This window comes from Salminus brasiliensis, chromosome 13, assembly GCF_030463535.1.
Source record: "Salminus brasiliensis chromosome 13, fSalBra1.hap2, whole genome shotgun sequence".
Taxonomy (NCBI): Eukaryota; Metazoa; Chordata; class Actinopteri; order Characiformes; family Bryconidae; genus Salminus; species Salminus brasiliensis.
The window spans coordinates 32,406,055-32,418,208 of record NC_132890.1 but is presented as its reverse complement, the minus strand read 5'-3'; the positions used below and the strand labels follow the sequence as shown (position 1 = coordinate 32,418,208).

Genomic DNA, 12,154 nt, shown 5'->3' with positions numbered 1-12,154 from the left:
GAATGACACTCAGGTTTCCCTTTACTGATGTGGGGATGTAGCATCTGACTGTTACTCGGCAAGCCGGTAAGCTACTAACTAATAGACAGCAAATAACAGTAGTCATGACTACTGGCATTGGTTTTGGTCATTGATCCTGGTTTCTGGACTTACTTTCATTAGTGCAGGACCTATACAGGGTCTTGGCTTTGGCTAAAGAGCTGCTCCCAGCACCACTCCCAGTCTCTTGTCTTTCCAGCACTCCTGCAGAGATGAAGGATAAACAGCTTCAGATCAGCATCTTAAAGACTTGACTGCACAAATAGCTTGACTGTTTTTCTTTCAGTTCTCGAAAAGTACATCTACATTGCCTACATACACACCCAGCAACAGATGTCTGTGCCAGCCAATATCGCTTTAAGAGTGATGATGTGAAATTTTAATTTAGTATCATTTATCCACCCAGCCGGTTGTGCTCTCTCTGACTCCTGCCGCTGATGGCTAAGCTGATTCAAACGTGCCACCCCTGGGCCATAGAGGCAGCAAAACAGGGTACCTAGCTCTGATGCATTGTCTAGCAAACGCCCCTCTGAAGAGATGTGGGGAGCTAGAGCCTTTTGCCCATCCGGAGAGAGCAAGCCCTCTCGAGCACAATTGGCAGTCGGCATGACCCCAGATTCGAATCTGTGATCCTTGGGTCTTAGTGGCAGCACCATAACTGAATAATTAATAGAAGTTATGGTAATGGTTATGGTATGGCTTTGCTAATGGGCAGTGTTCATAAACAACATATACCTACATAAGCCATTCATTAGCCTTTCATGTCTTTTAGCTGTCAATCATTAAATTTAGTGGCATGCAAAGTTCGGGCTCCACTGGTCAAAGTCTCTGTTACTGTGAATGGCTCATTAAGTAGATGTACAGGTCAGTCCTTGTTAGGAAAGACTAAGTGATGCAAATTTCAAAGCTTTATAAATACTCTGGCTTCCCAAATCGTATCCCAACAATCAACAGCCAGGTGCTTCCTAAACACCTCAAAATCCACAATTGGATCAAGGTTTTGCCATGGCCCTTAAAGTCCCTCATCCTATCCCAGATAACATGCCACGTGGGGCCTGTATGGGTAGCCCAACTAGGAACCAGAACATTCTGTCCATGGGTTCCATGTTGGCCCAACATATGGATGCCCTCCAGGGTCAGTGATGGCAGCAGGAGGGGTTAAACGTGGGCCCCATCTGGGTTGTACAGTGCACATAAAGCTTAGATGGGACCCATGTGAGATGAAGGTAGGCTGTAACGATGGAGCCCGGGTTCCCAACTGGATCCCAGGAACAACATGTACAAACTCACTCAGGGCCCACACCCACCTGGAACCTGCCTAGCCTCTGTTCCACCCATATGAGCCCCACATGAGCATGCTGGCTGGGACAGATAATCAGAAAATCTGAGCATTTACACGCTGTGATAACTGTCAAAGGGTTACTAAGTAGTGACCATGCAGAGTGTCCAAGTCTTTGCTTTGGGCCCTATTCAGTTTGTTATTCTACAAGGGCTGCCCAAACCTTTGCATGCCACTGGAGGTTAAGGGGTTAAGCCTAACCTTGAACTAAATCACTTTGAGCTGAGGATCTATTACAGCTGAGGATCAGCGTTTGGGTAACAGAAGTGTTGCGGAACAGTCACGCAAGGCCAGCTTCAGGCCAAACCGACACTGTTCTTCGTAAGGGAAACTTCCTTGGAGTAAATGAAGCTCTGACTGCAGGCTGAGTCATTTAGCCCGCAGCCTCCGACACAGGGGGACACCCAGCCTCGTTTTGGCAGAGCACACCATGGTGTTGATCCACACACATGCTCAGAATTTGTTTGCCGGCTGAATACGGACCAACTGTTGTCCTGAAAATTAACTATTTTATAAATAAATCGAATTATAAATGCCATTCCATAAATCATTGATCATGCATGCTATTATTTTATTACATAATGTAAACATTTATTTAAAAATGTGAAACTTTGTAATGATCATCTATTAAATAAACAATCGGCGTCTTAATCCACAGGCCTAGCCTGGAGGCACCCCTTCTCTGCCGCTACGAACTCCTCGGCTGTTTGCAGTGTTCAGGCTCTGATTTGGTTTTAATTAGGGCTCGCGTTTGAATGCTTCCTGAGAAAGGGCAGGGATCATGTGTGTGTGATTGGATTAGAGAGCGCCTGGTGTGTGTGTGGCACGCTCCCCTACAGCTTCAAAACTATCTCTCTGTCTCTCTCTCTCTCTGTGGCTCTCTCCATATCTCTGTCTCTCGCTCTCTGTACACGCATTGCTTTCTCGACCCTCCCCTGTTTGTCTCTTTTAACACATACAAGCAAATTCATCAAGGTGAAATTCAGAATCAGGACTTCACTGGTCAGGATCATAAAGATAAAGACAAGATATCGGCTGACATGTCTAGATTATGCATTATTGCTCGGGTTGCCAAATAAAAGTCAATTAATTTATTAATTTGATTAACCCCTTTAGCAGCATATGGACCACTGGTGGGAGAAAACATCTATTGGCAAAGAATGGCCCCACCAGCTTGTACAGAAGTCCCTTATGTTTGTTAAGGGGTTAACTGTTGACCACAAAGGAAGATTATTTTGCTTAACATTTAAACAGCGGTGTATTTATTTAGAGCTAAACCAGGTTTTTTCAATAGAATAAACAGTCTGTTTCCAGATGCAATCAGCAATGTCCAAGGAGATCAACAGGGACGGCATGTTCCATCCAGTGTTATGGCTGGTCGGTGTAAACCAGTCCACCAACCCAAATTGTGAGGTGGGGCCTTCATGGATCACTTCAATGAGCTTTAGGTGCCCGTGACCTTTTCTCCGGGTCACCGGTTGTCCTTTCTTCTTCACCTGTGAGAGGTACCAACCACTGTATATCACAAGATCTGCCTGATGTTTTGGAGATGTTCTGACCCAGTTGTTCTGATATTCTAGCCATCTGAATTTGGTCCTCATGCTTACCTATTTTTCCTGCTTTTAACAGCACATCCTCTTTAAGAACTGACTGATCACTCACTGCCTAATGTGTAGATCCCACCCCTTGACGAAGATAATCAGCGTTTTTCACTTCACCATGTAGTGGTGCTAATGTTATGGCTAATTAGAGCTTTGATTGAGGTTTTTCATGGATAGTATCTGTTTTGTCAACTAATGACAGTTGGTTAGCAATCACGAATTTGCCAAGACTTCCATCCATCCTCTGCACTATTATCCATTTCCCAGAGCGAGTGCTGGATCTTAATGGCATGTTTAGACAGCATGCTCAAGGAAATGCTCGTGCTTCATGTAGAGGCTTCTTCTGAGCTTTATATAGCTCTATTCTTTCATCACAGATTTCATTTCACCCATGAATACGGCATAAAACTCAGAAGTGATGCCAGCTCTGAGCACAGTGCTTACTGTAGCTCTAAATCTGTCCTCATATGTAGTAACTTTCAGAGCGGCCTTATCTGACCCACATCTCTCCACAAAGCCCTCTGTGTCTCAGACCGGAAGCAGCTCTTCCCTGCAGTGTCTTCAACATGTATATGCATGAGCTCCATTGCTGATTCTCCACCAGCTACACCCTCGCTGCTCGCGGCAAGCCCAGCACACCCTCTAGTTCAGAAAGACTGAATGATTTGATGGGAACCAAGGTCTGGATTCAGCTGCCCGACACAATCCTGTCAGTCACAGCCATGCCATGCTCTGCACGGGTGTCCTGTGATGTCACGGCCATCGGTATGTTCTGATAATCTGAGTAAGAGGGTCAGCTATGATCCACGTTTTACGGGTGCACTTCCAACTGTGGTCATTGCTTTGCCAGCTTGGTGCAGATTATGGACGGTAAAGGCTTAGCCCCTTAGTGACAGCCTGCCGTAGTGTAGTGCAGAGGTAAAGGTATAGGTGAGAAGAAGTCTATACCATAGGTGGAATTTGAAAGCGTAACATGGTATTGCTGGTCTGAATGTTGGAAAAGTGCAGTTTCTCTGAAGTTCTATTGGGACGGGATTTGTTTTACATGGGGAGATGGAGTCATGTAATTATTACCAGAATTTTTCAGTGATTTTAGTCCCATCCGAATGGACCATGTCATCATGTCATCCCAGTTGTCTTACAGAAGCTTTAAGACGAGCCAAAAAATAACCTTTAGGTTTCGTGTTTTTGGTCAGGTATAGATGCACCAGAGGAGGCATTTAGTTCTGTTGTGTATGGCACAGATTCCTCGCGTCATCCAAGTCTGTCAAATCCAGAAGACAAGCCAAAAGACTTCCTAGAGACACAACACTGCAGGCAGCTTTAGGTAATTCATTGTATAGCATAGCATATAGCTTACATATGTGTTAAGAACATGAATTAGCTGCTAATTCTCAAACTAAAATGTCATTATTTTTATAAATGGGTTAGAAAATTGGTCACCATCACATTGTTTCGGAGGTGATAACAGTGCGTAAATCAAGTAGCCATTCCATCTCAGTCATTTATCCTGAGATTTCTTATCCTGTACAAATCGGTCATAAATTTTACAGACGTCCTGTAGTAAAACTACTTTACTCCACCTCCCCATGTACAACTAATCCCATCTGAACAGGGCTTGACAGCAGGAAAGCAAAAAATGCCTAACCGTATACTTGCTAAATCTGTGGGTTACTAATATTGTCAGATACTATTAGTCATGTTGTTTAGGCTCTAGCTGAGTAGATAACAAAAGACTGTACTGTTTTGATTTGGAGAAAAAATTGCAGTATTTCCACAGATCCAAGTGACAGACTTGTCCTGTCTTTACAAGGAATATATATATATATATATATATATATATATATATATATATATATATATATATATTATCCACATATTATCTGCAAGGCCATGTGTCGCCCAATATAGTTCGAAACATCCACATGACACATGATAGGCTGCACGGCCTATCTAGCAGGGCTTTGAAAGAGTCAGCAAGATAAGACTTTTATGGACTTGTTAGGACAAAGTCACAACCCTCGTTTCAGTGCTATCTGCAGTGGAAGCGTCGGTATCATTACCATCTTATATATATTATATATATTATTATTATTATTTTATATTATTATTTAATTCTCCAAATCAAAACAGTACAGTCTTTTGTTCTCTACTCAGCTAGAGCCTAACCAACATGACTGATAGTATCTGCCAATATTAGCAACCCACATATTTAGCAAGTATCAAGTTATTTATATATATATATATATATATATATATATATATATATACATATATATATATATATATGCGTAGCATGCAGTAGATTACCAACATTAAGACTTTTTTAATTATTATTATTATTATTTATTTAAAAAATACTTTTTTAATTATTTCATTTTGGATGCCCTTTTAATGACTTTTTAATCCAAACAATGTTGTTGTTTGGGTATCTTTTGGCAACACGTGGATAAAGTGTAGCCTGAAATCATGTATATGGCCCTGTACATGATTTCAACACTGGTACAACAACTGACTGTTCAATGTCCTTATGTCCTCACCTTCCTCCTTTGAGCTATTCTAGGACTCATAATTGAAAATCTGACAACCAGTTGCATAATATTTCACATCTGGGGAACAACTGCAAATCCCTCAGTTCTGTACAGTCTTCAGACCAACCAGCTGTTTCAAGCATCTGCCCTTTAAACAGTGCTTTTACCTAATGTAATGCTTCAGTTCTGTCCTTCAGACTGAAGATATTTCTATAATAAAAGACATCCCAGCCAACATGCTCATGTGGTGCTCACATTAGTGGAACGTGGGCTAGGTGCACAGTAAATTTGTTTATTTTGTTAAAAATGAACGCGTCCAGTGTTGATTTAACACTGGCAAATTGACTGTGTGGGTTCCAGGTGGCTCCAGGTGGGCATGGGGTTCGAGTGGGTTTGTACATACGTTATTACTAAGACCCAGTTGGGCTTCCCAATTGGGCCTCATCGTTACAACCCACCTTAATCTCACATGGGTCCCATCTAGACGCTGTATTCACTGTACAACACAGATAGGGCCTATAATTATCCCTTCCTGGTCCCATCACTGACCCTGGAGGGCATCCACATGTGGGGTCAACGTGGAACTCAAGGACTTTCTGAAGCTTTCTGGTTCCCAGTTAGGCTGACCGCACATGACCGACCCAGAGACTCGTGACCTGACTTGGCCTTGCATAAAGCGACCTGTGAACATCTCTGCTGGAGAAACACTTCCAGCTCACATGAGGCTCCAAACATGACCTGATATCATAAAGGTGTTTTTATTTGTTTCAGGCTGAATATGTTTATTAGGTTCTGCTAACTGCCACTATTTGGCTGTCATTCACTTTAGGGTTATTAGCATTTATAATGAAATGATCCCTGTCATTGTAAAAGGTACACCTGCAAGGCCATGTGTCGCCCAATATAGTTCAAAACATCCACATGACACATGATAGGCCGCACGGCCTATCTAGCAGGGCTTTGAAAGAGTCAGCAAGATAAGACTTTTATGGACTTGTTAGGACAAAGTCACAACCCTCGTTTCAGTGCTATCTGGAGTGGAAGCATCGGTATCATTACCATCTTATACATGTAGTGTATCTCAGTCTAGACTGGCACTGCAAGCTGCACTGTAGGTCTTAACTGATTTATGATGTGCCAAGTGATATCAGCAAGTCTATTCATTTTACAACCTCCTACCAGAAAGCAGAAGATTCCATGGTACGCTTCACGTGTACTCTGTTACTCCGTAATATCACCGATACATTTCAGAGGAATCACTATTTATTACTTATTTCTAGCAGGTACACTCATACAGCTCGCTCAGTTCATGCCTTTCACCTGCAGCCAGAAGCTGTTGCGATGCTCGTAACCATGAACTCATGCTGACAGATGCCAAGGAAGGGCAGCCAAGGCAGCAGAGGCTTGAGCGCTAATTACATCCAAACCTCTAATCAAGCCTCTAAATAAGCTCTTATTTTCACATCAACGTTCCATTTAATTCCTGCAAAGGTCAGTGCTCTGGAAATGCTAACAAGGGGATTTGGCTTCAAAACGTTTGGTTCTCTGGAGGAAGTCAAGACCCATTCTGGTTCAGTCCCAGCCTCCGGGTAATTATTTTCATTTCTCATTGTTTGTCATGATGTGTATCCCTTTGACACACCAATGATTAGCAGTAACAGACCGATGAAGCTGAAATTAAATTATTACAAAGAGGTGAGTTGCCAAGCGTCTCATTACTTTAATTACAACTTCAGAGCTTTCTGATGACAATCTTCAAGCCATTGTTTAAATCAAACACCATTGTTATTCCACCAATAACAGCTCATCAAGAAACTGTTGATTCCAGCACATCATCAGCCTCCGAGAGGAGCAAAAAAGAGCTCTGAGGAGAGATGTACCGCCAAGGAGTGTGTAGACACCAGCTCATCAAGTGGTTCTTCTCAAATCAGTGGTAATACCAGGGATTCTGTCCCCCTTGTGCTCTGTGCTGTAATAACAGCCTCTACTCTTCTGGGAAGGCTTTACACTAGATGGTTGGTACACTGCTGTGGGGAGCTGATGGCATTCGTCCAAGAAACAGCATCAGTGAGCTCAGGTATGAATGATGACTGATGATGCATGATTCGTTCTGGATCACAAACACCACTCAAAATCCACCACCCTTAAAGGTATTTGGATGGGTCCTCCTTCAGTACAGAGAACACAGCTCCATTGTTCCACAGCCCATTGCTGGGAAGGCTTTTCAGCCTTCTAGCTAATGTTTGGCACTGGGCATGGGGAAGGTCACTCACACACAGCTACTCCAATTGTATGCTTGTGTTAGCAGTGGAGACACCTTCATTTAATAGAAGGGACATCTGGATCAGCCATAACTTTAGAACCAATTGCCTAAGTTTGAGTCGGTCGACCTTGTGCCGCCACAACAGATCTGAGTAAGACCAAGAGTAATGTTAGCAGCAGATCTTTAAAGTCCTGTAAGTTGTGAGGTTCACCTAAGTTCACAGGCTGACCTTTCTTGGACCACGTTTGGTAGACCACTGACCACTGCACACCAGAAACACACCCCACAAGACCTGCCTGATGTCTTGGAGATGTTCTGACCCAGTCGTCTAGCCATCACAGTTTGGTTCTTCTCAAAGTAGTTCACCTTCAAGAGCTAACTGAGCTGACACCTGCTGTCTAATATGGCCAACCCTTGACAGATGCCACCTGGTCTAGTGGTATGGCTGTTCAGTGTGTGTATGAGTGTATGAGTAGATCTTATCGTCATCCCTACAGCTCTTGGACTTCAGTGGTCTTCGTTGCATAGCTGTGCCTCTACCAACAAACTGCAATGGTAGATAAAAACTAATAGGCCTTTTAAAGATAAGCCATTAATGATAAAAAGAGCCCTTTGCCCACCAAATGAGGCACACCGTAAAGATAACATGCTGGCAACTGTTCTAGATCTAATCTTGCACCGTATAACGCTTTCCAAAGCATAACCTTACCTCTTTTCTCACCCCCTTCCAAAGATCTATTATCAGCCTGTTCCAGAGCCTGTGCTGCTTTGGACTTTGCTCAGTTCATACTGTCCAAACCCTAACCACTACCATCTCAACCACAAAACTCATCAGCATCACATGTACACTTCCCCTCCACTCTCAAGGCCGCCCCAGGACCACACTCGTAAATCAGACCTCATGCCGGAGCTAATCAGCCTCTTGGTCCTGCTAGCATGGATATACCCATAGCTGTAGGTGCTGAAAGACCCCTGTGGAGACAATCACACGCTGCCTATGCTCTAGATATGCACTCTGCATGTTCTTTATCTAAATGCAAAGGACAGGAATTGAGTCTTGTCCCTGAAAGTTAATATAAATGATCATTCTAATGTTATAACCAGCAGACACACACTAGATGGACTAAAGTATTGGGACACCTGCTCATTCATTGTTTCTTCTGAAATCAAGAGTATTAAAAAATAGCTGATCCTGCCTTTGTTAGAGTAACTATCTCTACTGTCCTAGGCTTTCTACTAGATTTTGGAGGAGCACTGCTGTGAGGATTTGATTGCTTTTAATGACATTTGTGTTAGTGAGGTCAGGATGTAGGGGTGCAACAACTTAATTGACTTAATGGATTACTAGTTTTTTGGCAACTAGTTTAATAATCGATTAGTTAGTGACGTCTTCACACGTGTTTAAGTGAGAAATACAGTTTTACTGCAACCTTCACATTTTAATATTTTATCATTTCTCAATCTGGACACAGAGCTGTAGTGTAAACACACAGACTGAGCAGCTGTCTGTCACGTAAACGGAGCAAATGGATAAAACCGGTACGGAGTTGGAAGGCAACACTGCAGTGCCATCACTCTGGTGTGTGAACGGAGAGCAGATTTCTATTAATGTGAGGCGTGGGAGTCTCGTGTGGAGTGTAAATAGGAGAAAGTAAGGTACCCATATATATATTTATGGAAAAATGGAAAAATGCTCCGCCTTTCAACTAAAAAGCCACAAGTTCAATGCTGGGGGGGTCTTTATACCTATCCAGCTCTTGCCTGTCATTAGGCATGGTGCCAATAGATTGATTCATGTCTATCTGCTCCAGAGACTCCAATTCTATTGGCAATACTTCTGGTCTTCTACAGGGACGAGGGACCGCAAGCTGTGTGCAATTAGCTGCATGCATTCATCAGAAGGGGTGTCCACAAACACACAGTGAGTGAAATGTAAAGGCCTGTGCCTGTGTCTTTCTCCACAGCAGGCCTAGAGATCGGGATTAACTGCTCATAATGAGGCAATATGTAAGTTTGATCCCTGCTGTCTGCACCAACGCTGATGTCCTGTTCAATGACTCGAGTCAAGAGAAATAAAGAAAGTCACAAAGACCCAAAATAGATTAGCGTAACCTCTCAGACTCCACGGAACCACCGGCGGTTCCTGATTGGTATTTCTCACTTGACAAACTTAAGGATGACTCGGCCAGTTTGCACTATTTTCCATGTAATTACTGAATGCTCTCCAAACCAACAAACCACCCACTGTGGTTTCATCACCCATAAGCATAACAAGATGGGAGCATAAAGTAGAGCACAATGGTACAGTGTGACCTGTATCCAACTCGTCGACACATGTTTAAGGGAATAATTTGCATTTTCCGGAACAAATTCCTCTTTCCTTCGTTTCATTTGCTTTGCTTTCCTTCTGGCCACAAGATAGCATCTACAGCTAATCTGGATTTGGCCTTTCTCAGCTCCGTAACGAAACTGTACTGAATCCAGATGCCATTGTGCAACTCAGGACGGCTGGAATTTGTGTAAAAAAAAGGACAATGCTAACTACTCATCTCTGCCTTCTGTTCACCGTGAAGACATGTCTTACCTTTGAGCACCACCTCAAGTTCGTCCCGGAGGATGTCGAAGGTGCTGTAGCGCGAGCTGGTTTCTGGGATGATGTTCTTCTTCAGCCAGCCTCCACAGGCATACTGATAGAAGTTTTCACATGGGTCGACTGAAGTGTCCATGTTCTCAATGAGACGGGACGCTAAATATGGCAAAGACAGATTGAGGGTCACGGCACAGAGAATGTAGAGTGTAGGAGCAAAGAAATACCTCAGGCAATACAGTCGCAATGTGTGCTGGAGTTAGACAAACATTCAACTGTGCAACACTGTGCCCATTCAGGACAGGAATTTGGGAATCCTGTTAAAGGTGCTAGATGCCACCGTCCCCTTCTTCAAAATTCTGTCCAAACTCTCCTTGGATTGCGTGACTAACTTGGAATATTCTATGGTCTAGCAAAATTCTCAAGTTAGAGTTAGACCTCAATGTTCAAAGTGCTGCTGAGAGTGTAAAATGTGCTTACCTGACTTTGTGCAGTCAGCTGTAGTGCAAACACCATCTAAAAAAGATCAAGACATGCAAAACGTTAGTGTTTCAGGGGACAAATGAGTTAATGGACAATGCTGAGGACTCATGTTCTTGAAAAGCATAAGTGATTAAGGGCAAACTCTGAAAGGGCTGAAAGTATAATAAGCCCAAGTGTGTAATAAACATTTCCATGTTAAGGGGTTAAATGAACTCATCAGTGACTTTCTAGTAAAAGCCATGAAGCAGTGCCTCTCTACCATGAGCAATGCTCTTTTCCACATTCTCAAAACTGAACCTGGGAGTAGCATACACTATGACATTCGTTATGAGACTGGGTATCTGGCTGCCCTTCCAACCTCCTGGAGCTCCACTCTTGTCTCACACTCAGCTGCCTCACGCTAACTGTCCCTATTCTATCTTTCCAGTCCATCTCCTTCTCGCTGAACTCAACTCTAACCTGTCAGCCCTCTTCCAATCCCCAATTCCCTACTCACCACCCTGTTCCCTGTTTCCCAGTCTCTATTCTTTCATTTGTCTTCATTCTCCCAATACAAATGCTCTTCTCTTTCTCCATTCCTGGACTTCCAAGCCGAATCCCATTCCTCTTTCTCCCAATTCAAACCCCATTCAGAACCCCCGGTTTCACTCCCTTCTCCGATCTCAGTCCCCATTCCCATTCTTTCCCTCCCAACACTTTCCTTGATCTAAGTTCCTGTTCTCCCATTCATATAACCGTTCCCAGTTTCCATTCTCCCACTTCCAACCCTCAATCTTATGCCCCATTCTGTCACTCCCATCTTCATACCCAGTTCCCATTCTCTTACTCCCATCTTCATCCCCAGTTCCCTTTCTGTGACTCCCATCCTCATCCCCAGTTCCCATTCTCTCACTCCCACTGATCTGGATATTACTTGTTACCTGTTTTCCCAACCCCTTTCCCAGTCCCCATTCTCCTGCTCCCAGCCCCACGATCCACAGCTACCATCACGGCCGTAGCCACACTCTTCACTCCAATTTATTCCAGTCTTACCCTCTAAATTGCCTCGGACACCCTTACTCTCAGACGTGATTGGGAGAGGAAGACCATGTTTAAGGATCAACTCCATCTGTATGGATTCTGCAGTGCAGTTCAAACATTTATCCCATGGGATGATAATAAAGGAGTGAGGTTTAGGACAAGGCTTAACCTCCACAGCTACTGAGAGCTGCCTTTTTTTTTTACTGTATAATTTAACCAGGAAATGCAACTATTCATAATGGCCTAGTAAGGAGTAAGAGAGTGAGAGTCATATGAGCATACATCTGAGGA

The 12,154-nt window shown here is 43.4% G+C and overlaps 1 protein-coding gene across 1 annotated transcript in view; it reads right to left on the bottom strand.

Moving 5' to 3' along the window:
- Positions 1–12,154, bottom strand: part of LOC140574873 (neprilysin-like) — a 54,799-nt gene that overhangs the window by 26,146 nt on the left and 16,499 nt on the right. The window contains exons 3-5 of the mRNA XM_072694927.1: positions 10,841–10,876; positions 10,358–10,519; positions 154–243 (exon numbers count right to left, since the gene is read on the bottom strand). Coding sequence (XP_072551028.1) covers positions 154–243; positions 10,358–10,519; positions 10,841–10,876 — 288 coding nt within the window. The remainder of the gene's footprint in view (positions 1–153; positions 244–10,357; positions 10,520–10,840; positions 10,877–12,154) is intronic.